At 46.5% G+C, this 18,170-nt stretch overlaps 1 protein-coding gene across 1 annotated transcript; it reads left to right on the forward strand.

Moving 5' to 3' along the window:
• Positions 1-6,097: 6,097 nt before the first annotated feature.
• Positions 6,098-8,520, forward strand: F5891DRAFT_982728 (uncharacterized protein; the record flags this gene model as incomplete). The annotated part of the gene is made up of 10 exons (XM_041377248.1): positions 6,098-6,190; positions 6,246-6,336; positions 6,507-6,553; positions 6,875-7,541; positions 7,594-7,646; positions 7,696-7,875; positions 7,924-8,100; positions 8,148-8,335; positions 8,384-8,423; positions 8,488-8,520. The coding sequence occupies 10 exons, from the start codon at positions 6,098-6,100 to the stop codon at positions 8,518-8,520; spliced, it is 1,569 nt and encodes a 522-aa protein (XP_041222915.1).
• Between the last annotated feature and the right edge of the window lie 9,650 nt (positions 8,521-18,170).

Genomic DNA, 18,170 nt, shown 5'->3' on the forward strand with positions numbered 1-18,170 from the left:
GGGCGAAGAAAAGTAAGGATTTGTACCTCATGCCTTGGATCTTTCACAACCTGAATGCCCTTCAAATAGGTTTCAGTGGAGATTGTGGTTACTGTCTGCTCGAGGTTTCCTATAATTCTATTGCCAACATGCTTGCTGTCGAAAGCATGGTCGAACTCCTGAGTCAGTGGCTCCGAGTCAAATGGGCCCACCGGGAATGAGAGGCTCAGGTAGATATTTATGGGTAGATAGGCGCTCAGCAGTGGACAAATGGAGCAGATTCAGGCGGCTTTGTTCAAGGCAATCAAGACTGGCTCCAAACAACAGGTTATCACTACAGTTCGCAACGTAGCACGGTCGCCTATAGAGTTTTCTGTGATGTTGCGAAGAATGGCTAGCCAAACGAAGGACGTAACATGATGCCGTGGACGGAAAGAGCCGCAAAGAAGGCAGTAACATAGCACGACGTGCTCGAAACTGGTACTGTTGCACCTGGATACTCGGGTACTGCCAGCAGGTGTTTGATTCGGAAAGTCAATCACTATATCATTCCTTTCAGCGTCATAATTGTTCTCTTTTCTCATCTCTCATCTCTCAACAGAGTATGTGAGGTTATAGTGAGATTATTGTAGTATGATTAGCGCCATGTTATCTTACATTAGCGCCATGTTAGCTTACAAATTAGAGAAGTGAATGAAACCTTAGAGGTCAAATGGACTATGAAATGACTTGCAAATACTATGCGCGTCAGTGAGGTCTGCTTCCTATCCATATGACCAAGATGGCTAACAGTAACGAATGCAGATTACCCTCCTGTACATATTATCTATTCAAGTTATTCTGACATACCGTCAGTTTGGGCAGGAGGGCTATTTCTTCCGAGGATAATACATCGTCGGTATGTAGGCTTTTCCGACGAATTTCTCAACATTCACTACATTGAATATCAGCCATCCGCCATGCTTAATCGCGGGGGAAACTTACGCATGTAACCACAAGTACTGGTCGCGCATTCCGCAACGTACTCCCCTCGGAATACTCCACGGGTTCGCTGAAACACCGATACCTCGACATATCTGTCGCCTGTTGCACAAAGACAACATGGATATCGAAAGACGTGCGCCTCACTGATATGCCGCAAATCGTGAAGGGTGGATTTTACTGCCCATGTCGGTTAGTTGGCCTGTAAGGCGAGTTCAATCAGTGAGTCAAGCACTGACCAAGTCGAATGCAAATATTGAATTCACCATGGGTAAGTTGACAGTTCCCCTGTCTGAGCATGGTATTGAAGTATACCATGGCGAGCAGTAATGATCCGAACCAGCAACTTCACAACGTTAGGGTCAGCTTCGAATTCTATGGGTGAGAGTGTTGAACATTCAGAGCATGGAGAGGGCGGCACTGACATCTCAGGCTATACAGATGGGGAACAAGACTCAGGTTCTCAGGGTTTATATAGGCGACCGTATGTCTGCCCATATCAATATGGCGATAGCCGCGCCATCACCTGTGCGCATTTGGCTATGGACGAACCATACGGCAATTGCTGCCTGCTCCATTCATCATTTCCAGCGGATTGGCTATGGGTGCACTATTCCATCGACACTTCGTTTAAAACCAATCGAAGACAGACGGCATACTTCGATTAGCCCTCCATGTCAGGTATCAAGCTACACTTGCATCTGCAAGCGAACTTTCACAGCACAGAATTATTTGAGCACACATAAGCGCTCGTGCTCGCACACAAAAAAACGATTGTCATCAGCTATCACCTCGTTCAAGGAGTTCGTAGGTCGCAGGAAAAGAGCGCGTACCTCACCTGGCCTTGTTGAGGATGATGGATCGCCGAGCATGTCCAATGTGCTCACCGCTCACTTCAGCCCGGGTGATGTCGGTACTTCAATGGCGACTCATTGTTGTGATGCTGGTGTAGCTCCTCTGCCTACCCAATCGACCTCTTGTGGAGGAGGGATCGTGACCCCAGATCTCGAAGGAGGAGACATTGATGAAGGGGAGGAAGTCAGTTTGGCACAGCGGAGAACAAGACGTCAAAACCGCCAGCTGCCTCTGAGATTCAGGGATGTGCTTCCTCAACCTCCGCCTACAGTACCTATGGAAGTGCGAGACCAACCTCCGGAATCTGTTGGATCTGTAGTCACTACAGATCAACGACCTGCCTTACCCATGCGCAAGGTTTTTCGTACCCCCCCAAATATATTTGGGCTAGTGCGCCAATACTTCTCTTCGGAACCTCCATCCCACGATCCGGAAGAATACATCACACTCGCAGACCTTTCGTTTATACCAGGCAGTCTTCCTGTCACTGAAGAACCTCCTACGTTTGCTGCGTCGAGCAGTGACTCCCAGTACCATCCCTATCCCAATCGCTCGTCCTTTCAGCTTGGCGATTGGTACTGGAATCAGGGGATTCAAAAATCGCAAGGTGACTATGCTAAACTGCTGGAGATTTTAAGCGACGATACTTTTAATACTGCCGACGTGTCTTCTACCCATTGGAAGAGAATCAACCACCAGCTGGGTGCAAATAAGTACGATGAAGGAGATGAGGACGAATGGGAGGACGAGGATACTGGATGGAAAAAAACCCTGGTTTCCATCGAGGTTCCCTTTTCCCGCACCACTGATACACCAGGCCCTCGATCCTACCAAGCCGCAGAGTTGTACCATCTGTTCTCTGGTGGCTGTTATGCGGGAAAAACTTGCTAACGCTCGGGATGACAAACTCTTTCATTATGAGCCGTATGAGCTCCGTTGGAAGCCCCCTCACCTGGATCGCGAAGTTCCCATATATGGGGATCTGTATACCTCTCCGGCTTTCCTAGATGCCCACAGTCAGCTGCAAGAATCTCCAAGGGAGCGAGGTTGCGACCTGCCCCGAGTAGTTGCTGGACTGATGTTCTGGTCTGACGCTACACAACTCACGTCGTTTGGAAATGCCAAGCTATGGCCTACCTATATGTACTTCAGGAATGAGTCTAAGTATCGTCGGTGCAAGCCGTCGTGTAACTTAAGCAATCACGTCGCTTACTTTGAAACGGTAAGCGTCCCAATGTTGTGGGTTTCAATGTGCACTTAATTTTGTGCTTCCAGCTCCCAGACTCATTTAAAGATTTTGCCGGCTGGTACCAGCGAGGGCGCAACCCACTGCCGTCGAGAATTATTTCAGGAGCAATGGAATATCTTATTAGACGAGGAGTTTCTAGAAGCATATGCTCATGGAATTGTCATTCACTGTTGTGATGGCATCACGCGCAGATTCTATCCTCGGATATTCACGTACTCTGCGGATTATCCTGAGAAGTGCGTGACTCTTCCTTAGTCGAATAGTGCTCATTCTAACTTGACCAGAGTACTTATAGCCACGATCCAAAATTTAGGAGGGTGCCCATGTCCTCGCTGCCTCATTCCAAAGGACCGGATACAGAATATGGGAAGGACTCGGGATAGACAGCAACGCAAGACCCTGGAACGCAATCCTCAAAAGAGGGGAACTTTGGTCAGCGCTGCACGTAAATTGATTTACGAGAAGGACTACTCAGTCGGTAGCGCGCTGGTGGAAAGCATTCTTAAGCCAGAGTCCTGGGTACCCACCTCAGTGAGACTTGATCCCCTGAACGTTGCTAAGTGCTAATAATCCCTTAGAACTCCTTCATAGACCGTCTCGGTCCAATGGGGTTCAATATCTTTTGTGCTCTGGTGGTAGATCTTCTACACGAGTTTGAGATCGGTGTTTGGAAGATGCTATTCATTCACTTGTTGCGCATTATTTCGGCCCAGGACAAGGACCTGATACACCAATTGGACAAGAGGTACGGTGTCAGATACCACGTTGCTTGTTGCATCCAGCTGACCTCTACTATCAGATACAGGTAGACTCCGACGTTTGGTGCAGCCACCATCAGAAAGTTCTCAGCCAATTCTTCCGACATGTCGCATATGGCGGCTCGAAACTTTGAGGATCTCCTCCAGGTATGAGCTCCGTACGTATTGACGTTGGATAGACCACTGACGATGTGTACAGTGTTCAATCCCTGTGTTTGACGGTCTTCTTCCAGAACCACACAATGGGACTGTGCTTAAGTTGCTTTTCACTATGGCTCATTGGCATGGGCTGGCAAAGCTCCGGATGCACTCAGATTTGACCCTTGAGATTATGGACGAAGTAACATCGACGCTTGGGAAACAATTTTGTGAATTCAAGACTACAGTTTGCGCTGCGTACCAGACCCGCGAACTGCACAAAGAGGTTGAGGCTTGTGCTCGATGCCATGCGAAGAAGGCGGGGAAACAGACAGCAGGGCATAAAGGAAAAGAAAGCTGTAACCTGGAAAAGCAGGCGCAGTCGACTCAAAATGTGCACCGAACAAAGGTATTCAATTTTCAAATGTACAAGTTTCATGCATTAGGAGACTACATATCTACAATACGCCGGTATGGCACATCTGATTCATATAGCACTGAACTGGTGTGTCCTAACTCATTCAACTATGAACTAACTTGTTGACTTTTTAGGGTGAACTTGAACATTGTTCTCCCAAAGCCAGATATTGCCGCACCGATCGCAAATCATTTGTGAAACAGCTGACTCAAATTGAACGTCGGCAAGCTCGCATTCGCCGTATTGGGGACAGAATTGTTCATCGCCCCCATGTGGAAATCTCCGAGTTGGCGACAAGCCCTGAAGCTCACCACCGTATCAGCCTCACCCAAAAGTACCCTGTGCACATAGGATCATATTTGCGCAGTCACCAAGGTGATCCTGCTATTATAGTGAGTCTGATCGTGCATACCGAGAAACATCTAACATGGTCGCGCAGAATTTTGTTCCGAAACTGAAGGGCCACCTACTGCATCGCATCAATACTTCAAGAGATTCTCTGTGTCCTATCCAAGAACATGATATCAATACACTCATTATTAAGGACGATCGGATGTATCGTCATAACATCGCCAGGTTTAACTACACAACCTACGATGTTCGCAGAGCCCAAGATGTGATTAATCCGAGGACTTCACACTGTAATGTCATGGTTCTTCGCTCCGACACCGACATAGAGGACCAAGGGCACAGATATATGTATGGCAAGGTACTAGGTATATACCACGTCAATGTGATCTATATCGGAAACGGTATGATCGACTACACTCCCTCTCGAATGGAGTTTTTGTGGATACGCTGGTATGAGCCCATCGATCAATGTTCCACCTGGGAGACCTCGACCTTAGACTGACTCACCTTTCCGCCCCTATTGCATGAGCACTCCTTCGACTTTCTTGATCCTGCAGATGTCCTCAGGGGTTGTCACATTATACCTCGTTTCTCCAGCCGCAGGAAACATGTTGATGGATTAGGTATGTCGGCAAACGCGGGGGATAAGGATGATTGGTGCGAATATTTTATCAATCGGTGAGTGAGTCGTATTGTGTCATTGATCAGTAATATTAAATTCTTCATGTCAGGTTCGTGGATCGTGACATGCTTATGCGATTCCACTTCGGGCTTGGTGTTGGACATGTATATTCCCACCTTCAGCGAGATGGTAGCGCGGCGCAGTCTGTATCTACTTCTCATGTCAAAGAACATGATGATGACAACGGTAGCCTCGGAGACGAAGAGGAAGCTGCGCAGGACGATGAAGACGATGAAAATGAGGGTCCGTTGGTGGACCCCACTGAACGGTGGTATGACAGTAGCCAGGAATCACTAATAGAGCAGTATGAAGAAATGTACGCAAGCGAATTAGAATTAGATTACAAGAATTAGATTACATTGTAACGGAGAACGTAATTACAACTACTGTAGGCATCGATGGCGTCGAATGCTGCGTCAAAGACCACTTCAGGCATGTGAAGCGTCGAAGTGTCTCGTTTAGTTGGGTGTCCTGACCTTAGAGGAGGTATGTATGTCAGATAATTGGGTACCGAAAAAGCTAAAGAAGGTTCAGGCATCCGTTTTGCGACAGTGTCAATGTGTCTCGCTTAATCTGGTGTTCAATAATTAGAGCTTTAGAGGTGCGTTTGTAGGGTGGTTCGACGGCGACCTAACCAAGCACCATTTAAAAGCTGCAGATATCTCTCTGCCTTGCTCGCAACTACAATGGCTTCATCTTCGCATCACAATCCCCAGATCGGCACACCAGCACTATTTGATTCCTTCATATTTGAAAGTATCGGCCTCATGCCGCTTTATGTCAGTTTTTTTGTCCTTTCGAAGTTAGTACATACACTCACCTGGTTTCTTTCAGGGTGATTTTGTTGGCGTGGACGATGTCGACTTCATGGCGTATTTGGCTCTGGGACATGGGCCGGCATTGTACCCTCTATACACGAGTTCTTGTATTTCTGAAGTGTTTACGTATCATTTATTCTGGCCCTAGTGTCGCATGGCACTACATGACCAAGTACCTAATCGATTCTATGGGGGGACTACACACTCACTCTTTCCTAGCTGAGAGCACAAATCTCTCTATATGCTTATGTATTGACATCAACTGTTCATCTTTCAGCCTTAGAGGTCACACAGAGCAAGGAAGTCCCTGTGTATGTCAGTTCCGTAAGTCGAGTCTCCACCGTGTCTACCCTCCCACTGAGCAGCCTTGTAGCTTTATCCTCAGATCGAACGATTGGATTTCCCTCCTAAGTCTAAAGGATAGGTCCTGATAACCGTTTTTATGTTGTATATGACTTCGTAAGTCCGCCCCCCAATTCTACGTATCTCTCGCGTGACGATACACCATAGGTTGGTTCTGAAAACTCCACAACTATTGTTCATCTCGCGCGCCATCCCACTGGTTATCACCCTTGGGGTGACATTGACTTTACTACCTTCGCGTCCATGTCAGACAGTATTGATCGTGCTATCATTCCTGATGAGTATATTGCTTCGGACACCGTGATGTCGGACGACATAGGCCACGCCTACCGTTCCAATGACGCTACCTTCACGTCTACGTCAGACAGTGTTGGTCATGCGATCATTTCTAATGAGTATATTGCTTCGGACACCATGATGTCGGGCGACGTAGTCCGCGCCTACCGTTCCAATGACGCCGTCATGACAGATACACATTATGGTGATCGACATATGACATCCGAAGATCTAACTAGCGACAATACATCTGAGGTAGTCATGTCGAACTCGCCCACCATCTATTCCTGGATTTCATACTCGGCTAACATGACGGATAATGGCGCCCCCAGTGTCTGTCAATCTCGTGCAGACCGCAGACACACTCGGACCAAATCCAACAAGAAAAAGGCAGAAAAATCAGCTAAATCCGAAAAGTCAGCTAAACCCGAACAGTCAGCTAAACCCGAAAAACCAGCTCCATCTGAAATGGGCCTCAAAAGCGTTATGAAAAAATACCCAGGGTGGAAAGTGGCCTTTGCCCACCTCCGGTCCTTACTACGAATAGCGGTCTGCTTAGGCAGAGTCGGCAATCCCCACCTACTCAATTTTGAACGGAAGGCAGATGCTATCCGTGATACCTGGCCTCAAGCTCTCCTTCTGGCCAATATCAGGGCTGATGATTTGGAAGAAGGTCAGGAGATCGATTCCTCTGATACCTGCTAGATATGCTGACTCCTTTTTAGTTGCGTCGCTTACCAGCAGCACTCCTATGTCTCATGAAAATGTGTTGAAACTCGTCTGTATAGATTTTTACTTTCATCATTCTTATATCTTACCCAGAATAGGCCAATCCTTCGCTATCAGAGTTTATATACGATGCCAGGCACTTAGCGTTGTGCACAATCGGCCACTCTCATGCAGGCTTTGGCTTTGACGACGTACCTGCGGGTGTATTGTTGCTTGACCTAGTCCAGGGTGTGCTTCAGCAGTTCATGAGACCAAAATCAAATAGATTTCCGATCAAAGTGCGTGTTCCGTACCTCCTTCAATTGTCATTCTTATTTCAACCGCAGGATAACGGGTTTGCTTGGTTCTTTGGCTGCCAAATAGCCAAGGAGATCATGTGGCACATTATTTTTCGTTCTTCTCCGACTCATGGTGTTCGACTCGTGTTGGCCGATATGGAGCCGGCAACATTCAGAAATGTTGATCATCCGCCGTTTCCAACTATGTCTCTGTTGGGGTCTAGTGTGAGTGTATTTCCACTCTGTTTTCATTTAATTGACTCGTGTCCAAGTGTTACAGTGCTGTTCTGGAAAAATACTCGGACTTAACAAACATCCCCGTCGACCTACTTACACAGTATCCAGCCACAGAAGATGTGTACGACCAACTCTGCGAGACGGCTGTCGAACTTGTGGGGCAGTCCGATGACGAGGATCACCCGAAACTCATGACCGACTTGTCTAACCTATGCAGGATTGTGTAAGTTTGTTTCATCTGCTTTCCGCACTATTGCTGATGTAAACGCAGCATCGACGATGTCTATCGGCTTGGCCGACCGTCAAAAAAGGTAAGCGCAGAATAGATGGAGTTGAGCCCTATATCCATGTCCCCATCTGTATGTCGTGCTGTAGTCTTGTCTTGGAATGCGCATCGATATCCATTGAGTCGCAAATGTGTTCGGTATAGTCTAAGATGAAAGTGGACTCGCCAGAGTAAGCATGATATACCAAACGTCTCGAGTGAGATCCTGGCAGCCAGAATGTTCAAAGTAAGCAATGATATCAATGTCCAAGTTCCTAACACTTAAAACGCAAACCAGGCACTCTTGTCGTCCATGTTTTAAGTCTAAGAGACGCTCAACGACACGGAACACTCTTCTCTCATGTATACTTCAACACAGAGGCCCCAATGACATACTCCTTTCAAACAAATTCCAAGCCTAGGAGGAGTTCAATCTCGTTCAATTCTTCCCACTGCCTCCTCAACTCGTCTCGCTTTTCCCCGACCATAAGCGTCAGGATACACCTGTCACGACGGGACATCGGGACGGCAGGGTGGGGCGCACGCGCTCCGTGGGGATCATCTCGCGCGTGCTCTTGGTTATCCTGCACGATAACTTGCGCGTAGTCCCAGAGAGTCTAGTAAGTGCAGAGTTGGTCAATGATACACAATCACTGATGATAATTGAACAACTCACCATGGCGGACGTCGTGATCGCGACACATATTACAGTGACCTATTTCCGTATAATACGAGGGAACGGACGTGCATAATATCCCGTATGATACGGGCCAGCGGACCATGGGCCCATGATCAAAATATCCTCGACTATGACGGATGGGCCGGGAGGCAAATTATTCCCGATGGAGGCGGGTGGGCCCATGCAGGGGATATATAGAGTAGATGAGTGGGCCGATGTACATGAATATTAGGTAGACGGGTGGGCCGAGGTAGTTGGATATTATGCAGATGGGTATATTAAGGTAGATGTGTATGAGATAGATGGGTAGGTACTTGTTATCACATTCACGGGTGGGCCCAGACACATATTAAATTAGATGGGTGGGCCGAGGGTATTATACAATATTGTATTATACAGGTGGGCCCAGACGCATATTAATTAGACCGGTGGGCCGAGGGTGTTGTATGGGATGTTGTATTAGACGGGTGGGCCGAGGGTGGTATAAAATATAGATGGGTGGGCCCATGTGTATCATAATTGTAAACACGATGGAGCTGAGGTAGTTGTACATCAACCAAATCAGAGGAGGTAATAAAATCAAAGTTACCAAGTTCCTGGAGCAGCAGGTGATCTCCTGACATGGCCTTTGATGGTGCACAGGTTGTCTTGCAAAATTTGGAATCCGGGGTGCGAAGCTTGTGTTACCCTATGAGAAGCCAAGTTCCGATTACCAACCTTTGGGTCAACCGTACTCAGAGGAGGTAATAAATCAAAGTTCCTGAGTTCCCGGAGCAGCAGGTGATCTCCTGACATGGCCTTTGATGGTGCACAGGTTGTCTTGCAGAATTTGGAATCCAGGGTGTGAAGCTTGTGTTGCCCTATGAGATGCCAAGTTCTGACCACCCAAATTTGGGTCAACCATACCGACTTCCAAGTTCCGGGACCCGGGAGTCGACAAATGAATATCTGATAACCAGCACACTTCCAATCAGGTAGTATTTCATTGAGCAATGAATCATCCAAGGGGTCTCTTATCAGACTCGGTAGTCAATATAGGCAAATGATAATGAAAACATGAAAGTTGTTATTATGCTATTTTTCAAACCCGAGACCCTGAAACCCATTGTTCAACATGTCCATTTTTCACTCACTGCACAAATCACCAAGTTTCAAGTGCCAAAGCGTGAAACTTGAAACCCAGTGTGCAACATGTCCATTTTTCATGTACATTACACAATTCATTGAGTTCCGAGTGCCAAGTGCCGAAACCCGAACCCCGAGACCCGAAAATATGTATGCAACATTTCCATTTTTCACTTGTTGCACAAATCACTGAGTTTCAAGTGCCGAAACCCAAAACTCGAAACCCGGCATGCAACATGTCCATTGTTCAATTATATTACACAAGTCATTGAGTTCCGAGCTCCGAGGGCCAAAACCCGAACCCCGAGACCCGAAAATATGTACACAACACGTCCATTTTTCACTCATTGCACAAATCACCGAGTTTTGAGTGCTGAAACCCAAAACTTGAAACCCGGCATGCAACATGTTGATTTTTCATTTACATCACACAAATCATTGAGTTCCGAGGTCCGAGGTCCAAGACCCGAACCCCGAACCCCGAAAATATGTGCACAACATGTCCATTTTTTACTTGTTGCACAAATCACCGAGTTTCAAGTGCCGAAACCCAAAACTCGAAACCCGGCATGCAACATGTTGATTTTTCATTTATATTACACAGATCATCGAGTTCCGAGCTCCGAGGGCCGAAACCCAAACCCCGAACCCCGAAAATATGTACACAACATGTCCATTTTTCACTCATTGCACAAATCACCGAGTTTTGAGTGCTGAAACCCAAAACTTGAAACCTGGCATGCAACATGTTGATTTTTCATTTACATTACACAAATCATCGAGTTCCAAGTGCCAAGGGCCGAGACCCGAAGCCCAAGACCCGAAAATATGTATGCAACATTTCCATTTTTCACTTGTTGCACAAATCACCGAGTTTCAAGTGCTGAAACCTGAAACTCAAAACCGGGTGTGCAACATGTCCACTGTTCAATTATATTACACAAGTCATTAAGTTCCGAGTTCCGAGGGCCGAAACCCGAACCCCGAGACCCGAAAATATGTGCACAACATGTCCATTTTTCACTCACTGTACAAATCACTGAGTTTTGAGTGCTGAAACCCGAAACTCAAAACCCGGCATGCAACATGTTGATTTTTCATTTACATTACTCAAATCATCGAGTTCCGAGTGCCAAGGGCCGAGACCCAAAGCCCGAAACCCAACATCATGTACACAACATGTCCATTTTTCACTCATTTCACAAATCACCAAGTGTTGAGTGTCAAAACCTGAAACCCGGTACTTCAAATGGACACAAATTGTATTTGTATGTATTATCCATTGGTGTAGGGCTCAAATAACCTGGGAATTGTATTTGTCAGTACTCGGTACTTGGGACTTGGGACTTGGGACTTGGTACTTGGTACTTGGTACTTGGTACTTGGCACTCAGTGATCGGTGGTCAGTGGTTGGTACTTGGGACTTGGTACTCGGTACTCGGTTCTCGGGACTCGGTACTCGGGACTTGGGACTTGAGACTCGGGACTCGAGACTTGAGACTTGGGACTCGGGACTCAGGATTCGGGACTCGGGACTCGGGATTCAGGACTCGAGACTCGGGACTCGGGACTCGGGACTCGGGACTCGGGACTCGGGACTCGGGACTCGGGACTCGGGACTCGGGACTCGGGACTCGGGACTCGGGACTCGGGACTCGGGACTCGGGACTCGGGACTCGGGACTCGGGACTCGGGACTCGGGACTCGGGACTCGGGACTCGGGACTCGGGACTCGGGACTCGGGACTCGGGACTCGGGACTCGGGACTCGGGACTCGGGACTCGGGACTCGGGACTCGGGACTCGGGACTCGGGACTCGGGACTCGGGACTCGGGACTCGGGACTCGGGACTCGGGACTCGGGACTCGGGACTCGGGACTCGGGACTCGGGACTCGGGACTCGGGACTCGGGACTCGGGACTCGGGACTCGGGACTCGGGACTCGGGATTCGGGACTCGAGACTCGAGACTCGGGACTCGGGACTCGGGACTTGGGACTCGAGACTCGGGACTCGGTACTTGGTACTCGGTGATTGGTGGTCAGTGGTTGGTACTCAAGACTCGGTAGTTTCTCCCTGATACCCACCAAAAAACCCACACCCACAAGGTGGGTGTGGGTATATCATGGGGTATGGGTGGGGGTAGTGCTACTCATACCCCGGGGTTCACCCACACTATTCCCTATCGGTACTCGGTACTCGGCACTCGGTGATCGGTGGTCAGTGGTTGGTACTCGAGACTCGGTAGTCAATATAGGCAAATGATAATGAAAAATGACAGTTGTAGTCCATGTCAAGGTGAGTGATTTGGTAGTCTTTCCTTGTCATTCAGCAAAACATCAGCAATAATGAAAAAATGAAAGTTGTTATTATGCTTAACTCCTTACCAAAGGTTGTAGTCCAAGTCCAGGTGAGTGTAGTGGTAGTCTTTTCTTGTCAATTGGTTATCTTGTTACTCATTATGCAGTACTTGGTACATGGTAATTGGTACTCAGTATTTGGTTTTGATACTCGGTATCTGGGAATCAGTAGTCAGCTTAATCAAGGTTGTAGTCCGAGTCTAGGTGAGTTTATTTGTAGTCTTTTCTCGTCCATTGGTTACCATGTGACCAAGATATAAGCTAAAGAAATCCAAAACATCAATAATGACAAATGAAATACATGTGTGCAGTAAGTGAGTCTAAAGATAAAGAATGAATATTAATAGCGAGACTTGCACATTATGTCGAGATATCCAACATGACAAGCCTGTGATGTGATCAGAGACCTGGAATAACACCCATATACATCCATTATAATAGCTTAAAAGCTTAGAAATATTCATGAAGGATTGATGTAATGATAGGCAAAATGATGTGTGGAGAGTGACAGTAGACATCTTTTATATAAAGTCACATTTATATATGATTCAGGCCAAAAATATCATTACAAATATGTAGGATAGATTGTAAACTACCCAAGGAACCCATACTGCCTACTGCCCTGAGGGTAGGGGGTGGGTAGAAGGGATATAGTGAAAATATGAGTTGACCCAGCATTAAAGTCCTACCACTGCTCAACTAACCATTTTCGATGCTTTGGGTCTTTGAAGTTTCCCACACTCAATTTCTTACCCATTTCACTTCCTCAGTACTCAATTCTTGGTTGATTTGTCTGTAAATTTATGTCTATGATACTTAAGATATTTGAAATGTACCCCAGGTTTTTGATTATGAAGATTCAATGTTTTGAAGGCATGGGCCCCTTATCAGGCAAAATGGCAAGTATGCACACTAGCTCACAAACTCCAGCCTATTGTGAGCTGATCTTGGTCATAAGAAGCAAGAATATAAGCTATGCTCATTATATATTAAAAGGTTGGATCATGGATGCAAGGGCAAGATACTGAAAATTGTGAAAAAATGTCACAAGTGCAATTGTCTATGCTTTGTTCCTGGAGAAGGATCCTGTGTGTCCTGGGCTGGTTATATGATATATCTACTCCGAATATGCTCAGGAATAGACTCCCTACAGTCCTTGAGGTCCAGCTTTACAGGGAAAAACCCCCAGCGGGTGAACCACCAGAAGAGGGGGAGGTACACTATACAATAAAGGATTACCCTATGGTCCTGAGCTCCTGATACATTGTTTCTATTGTTGAATAGATGATTGAGATATAATTCCAAAGTCTGTTCACCTAGAAATGAACACATAGGAACATATTTTGTATTTTTATGTATATATGCAATATCCATTTAAGCACCAAGTCTCAACTACCGATTACCAAGTCCCGACACTTGATAGTTGATAGTCAGTATTTGAGCTCCGAGTGCCAATATTGCCTACCAATATCTCAGTCAAATGATAACCAAACCAAGACCCAAGTTCCAAACCTGACTACCGAATACCAAATATCAGTACTCGGGACTCGGGACTATTGGCTGGAGTACCCAACTATTGATTCCCAGGTACCGAGAATTAGAACCAAGTACCAAGTACCTGACTACTGATTCTTGGGTACCAAGTATCAGAACCAAGTACCAAGTACCCGACTACTGATTTGAAGTACCGGGTTTCGGGTTTCGGCACTCGACACTTGGTGATTTGTGCAATGAGTAGATGGGCATGTGGCATACATGTTTTTGGGCTTCGGGTTTTAGGATTCTGCCCTTGGCACTCAATGATCTGTGTAATGTAAATGAATAATGAACATGTTGCACACTGGGTTTCGAGTTTCGGGTTTCAGCACTTGAAACTCGGTGATTTGTGCAACAAGTGAAAAATGGAAATGTTGCATACATATTTTCAGGTCTCGGGGTTCGGGTTTCGGCCCTCGGCACTCGGAACTCAATGAATTGTGTAATGTACATGAAAAATGGACATGTTGCACACTGGGTTTCAAGTTTCACGCTTTGGCACTCGAAACTCGGTGATTTGTGCAGTGAGTGAAAAATGGACATGTTGTGTACATATTTTCAGGTCTCAGGCTTTGGGTCTCAGCCCTCGGCACTCGGAACTCGATGATTTGTGTGATATAAATGAAAAATCAACATGTTGCACACTGGGTTTCAAGTTTCACGCTTTGGCAGAACTCGAAGTTGTTGATTTAGATATCACCCAAAACCTGAACACCCGAATGTCAAATTTTCAGTGCCGAACCCCCAACCCTGACTGCCGGGTGCTGAGTCCCGAAGTCCGGAACTCAGGATTTGACATTTGAGATGAACGAAATTTTTCAGACATGTTTGAATTAATCTACGTATATCTATAAACATTTCACTAACCCCTGAACCCTGAAAGATATTTTTGTTGTCTTACATACTAAATTCCGAGTTCCGAGTTCCGGGACCCCGGACCCCCGAAACCCGGCAGTCCACAATTTCGGAGTTCGGGGGTTGGTAAAATGTGTATGGATATATGAAGGGTTGGTTTAAACATTTTAAAAGATGTCTCATATCAAATGTCAAGTCCCAAGTTTCGATTTCCGGGTTTCAAGAGTGCTGAGTCCCGAAGCCCGGAGTCCCGAAACCCGGAGTCCTGAAACCCGGAAATCAAAACTCGGGACTTGACATTTGATATGAGACATCTTTCAGAAATGTTTCAATCAACCTTTCATATATCCATGCACATTTTACCAACCCCTGAACCCCGAAATTGTGGACTGCCAGGTCTCGGGGTTCGGGGGTCCCGGAACTCGGAACTCGGGAAATTTGGGGAGATCAATAAAATTTGATTTACCCATGTTGAAAATATATTTTTGTTCTACATACCGAGTTCCGAGTTCCGGACCCCCGAACACCGAGACCCGGCAGTCTCGGGGTTCGGGGGTCCCGGCACTCGGAACTTGAGGAGATTTGGGGAGATCAATAAAATTTGATTTACAATTGAGTTGATTGGCAAACACATTGACTTACCCATGTTTGAAATATATTTTTGTTTACACATACTGAGTTCCAAGTTCCGGGTTCCGGACCTCCGAACCCTGAAACCCGAGACCCGGCAGTCCACAATTCTGGGGTTCAGGGGTTGGTAAAATGTGTATGAATATATGAAAGGTTGAATGAAACATTTTTGAAAGATGTCTCATATCAAATGTCAAATCCCGAGTTTCAACTTCTGGATTTTGGGAGTGCCGAGTCCCGAAACCTGGAGTCTTGAAACCCGAAATTCGAAACTCGGGACTTAACATTTGATATGAGACATCTTTCAAAAATGTTTCATTCAACCTTTCATATATTCATACACATTTTGCCAACCCCTGAACCCCAGAATTGTGGACTGCTGGGTCTCGGGTTTTGGGGTTGGGGGGTCCAGAACTCAGAACTCAGTATGTGTAAACAAAAATATATTTCAAACATGGGTAAGTCAATGTGTTTGTCAATCAACTCAATTATGAATCAAATTGTATTGATCTCCCCAAATTTCCCCCGAGTTCCGAGTTCCGGACACCCGATACCCGAGACTCAAATTGTATTGATCTCCCCAAATTTTCCCAAGTTCCAAGTTCCGGACACCCGACACCCGACACCCGGCAGTCTCGGGTATCGGGTGTCCGGAACTCGGAACTCGGGGGAAATTTGGGGAGATCAATACAATTTAATTTACAATCGAGTTAATTGACAACACATTGACTTAATCATGTTTGCAATATATTTTTGTTTAGACATACCGAGTTCCGAGTTCCGGACACCCGATACCCGAGACTGCCGGGTTTCGGGTGTCGGGTGTCCGGAACTCGGAACTTGGGAAAGTTTGGGGAGATCAATACAATTTGATTCACAATCAAGTTGATTGACAAACACATTGACTTAACTATGTTTGCAATATATTTTTGTTTAGACATACCGAGTTCCGGACACCCGATACCTGAGACCCGGCAGTCTCAGGTTTCGGGGTCCGGGGGTCCGGAACTCAGAACTCGGTATGTCTAAACAAAAATATATTGCAAACATAGTTAAGTCAATGTGTTTGTCAATCAACTTGATTGTGAATCAAATTGTATTGATCTCCCCAAACTTTCCCAAGTTCCGAGTTCCGGACACCCGACACCCGAAACCCGGCAGTCTCGGGTCTCGGGTATCGGGTGTCCGGAACTCGGAACTCGGTATGTCTAAACAAAAATATATTGCAAACATGGGTAAGTCAATGTGTTGTCAATCAACTCGATTGTAAATTAAATTGTATTGATCTCCCCAAATTCTCCCAAGTTCTGAGTTCCGGACACCCGATACCTGAGACCCGGCAGTCTCAGGTTTCGGGTTTCAGGGGTTGGTACATCTCGGTTTGGGGTTTGGCACTGAAAATTTGACATATATATTTTTGTGAGTGTTGTGCTTCTGGTGTCCATGCTTAGAAATAGGATTTGTTGCACACCAGGGTTCAGGTGTGGGGTTTTTCCACTTCAGTCCTGGATTATTGGTCAATGCCACACATGATCGATTCATGTTTTTGTGCTTAGGGGTTTAGATTTGGTGGTTGATGGTAGGTATATGCACTCATAGTGTACATGTATCCTATGTGTTTGATTCGCTGGTGGCTACATCAGCTGTATGTCTTGATGGAACATATCTAGGCTCACCCATATATGTAATACACCCCCGACGGCCCGCCCATCTATGTATTATCCCCCACGTCAGCCAACCCATCTATGTAATACATCCTATGTTGGCCCACCCGTCTATATAATACATCCTGCATCGGCCCACCCGTCTATATAATTATACCCCACCTCGGCCCACCTGTCTATGTAATAAATATTTTATAGCACCCTCGGCCCACCGGTCTATTTGATATCCCTTTCGTCGGCCCACCCGTATATGTAATACATTCCATGTCGGCCCACCTGTATATGTAATACACCCTACGTCAGCCCACCCGTCTATGTAATATTTCCCTACCTCGGCCCACCCATATATGTAATACACCCACGTCGGCCCGCCCGTCTATATAACAATATTTGCCTTACATCTCTCTTCAGCCCAGCTGTCTATAATATCCTACTCTACATATTACCCAGATGGGCCCACCCATCTCCATGAATGATCATATTCCCCCGGCCCATCCGTCAACATTAAGGATATATATATCATTGGCATACATGGGCCCACCCGTCTCCATCGGAAATAATATGTGTCCCGGCCCATCCGTCATCATCGAGAATATACACAACATGGGCCCATGATCAGCTGGCCCGTCTCATACGGGATATTATGGAGGTTGGGTGGCCCGTATAATACGGAATTTGTCACTGAAGGGGCTCATCGCGAACCCAGGTTGTAACGCTTCCTCCTGCTGCACCTATCTCGCGGTGTCGTCAGCCCAAGAATGCGGGACGGACTATGCTATGCGGTACGTGCTACAACCTACATTGTTTACTTCATTTCCATCGTTAACTTGCTGAGTCTGTCTCTGACAGTTTCGTCAGTCCACACAGGTCAAACGCTGCCAACGACTTACCATGTTTGCGTTTTCGCTATCTTGGACTTGGGCCATAGTGTGTAGAAGGGGTACA

This window comes from Suillus fuscotomentosus (assembly GCF_016647785.1).
Source record: "Suillus fuscotomentosus strain FC203 chromosome Unknown F5891scaffold_47, whole genome shotgun sequence".
NCBI classification, from domain to species: domain Eukaryota; kingdom Fungi; phylum Basidiomycota; class Agaricomycetes; order Boletales; family Suillaceae; genus Suillus; species Suillus fuscotomentosus.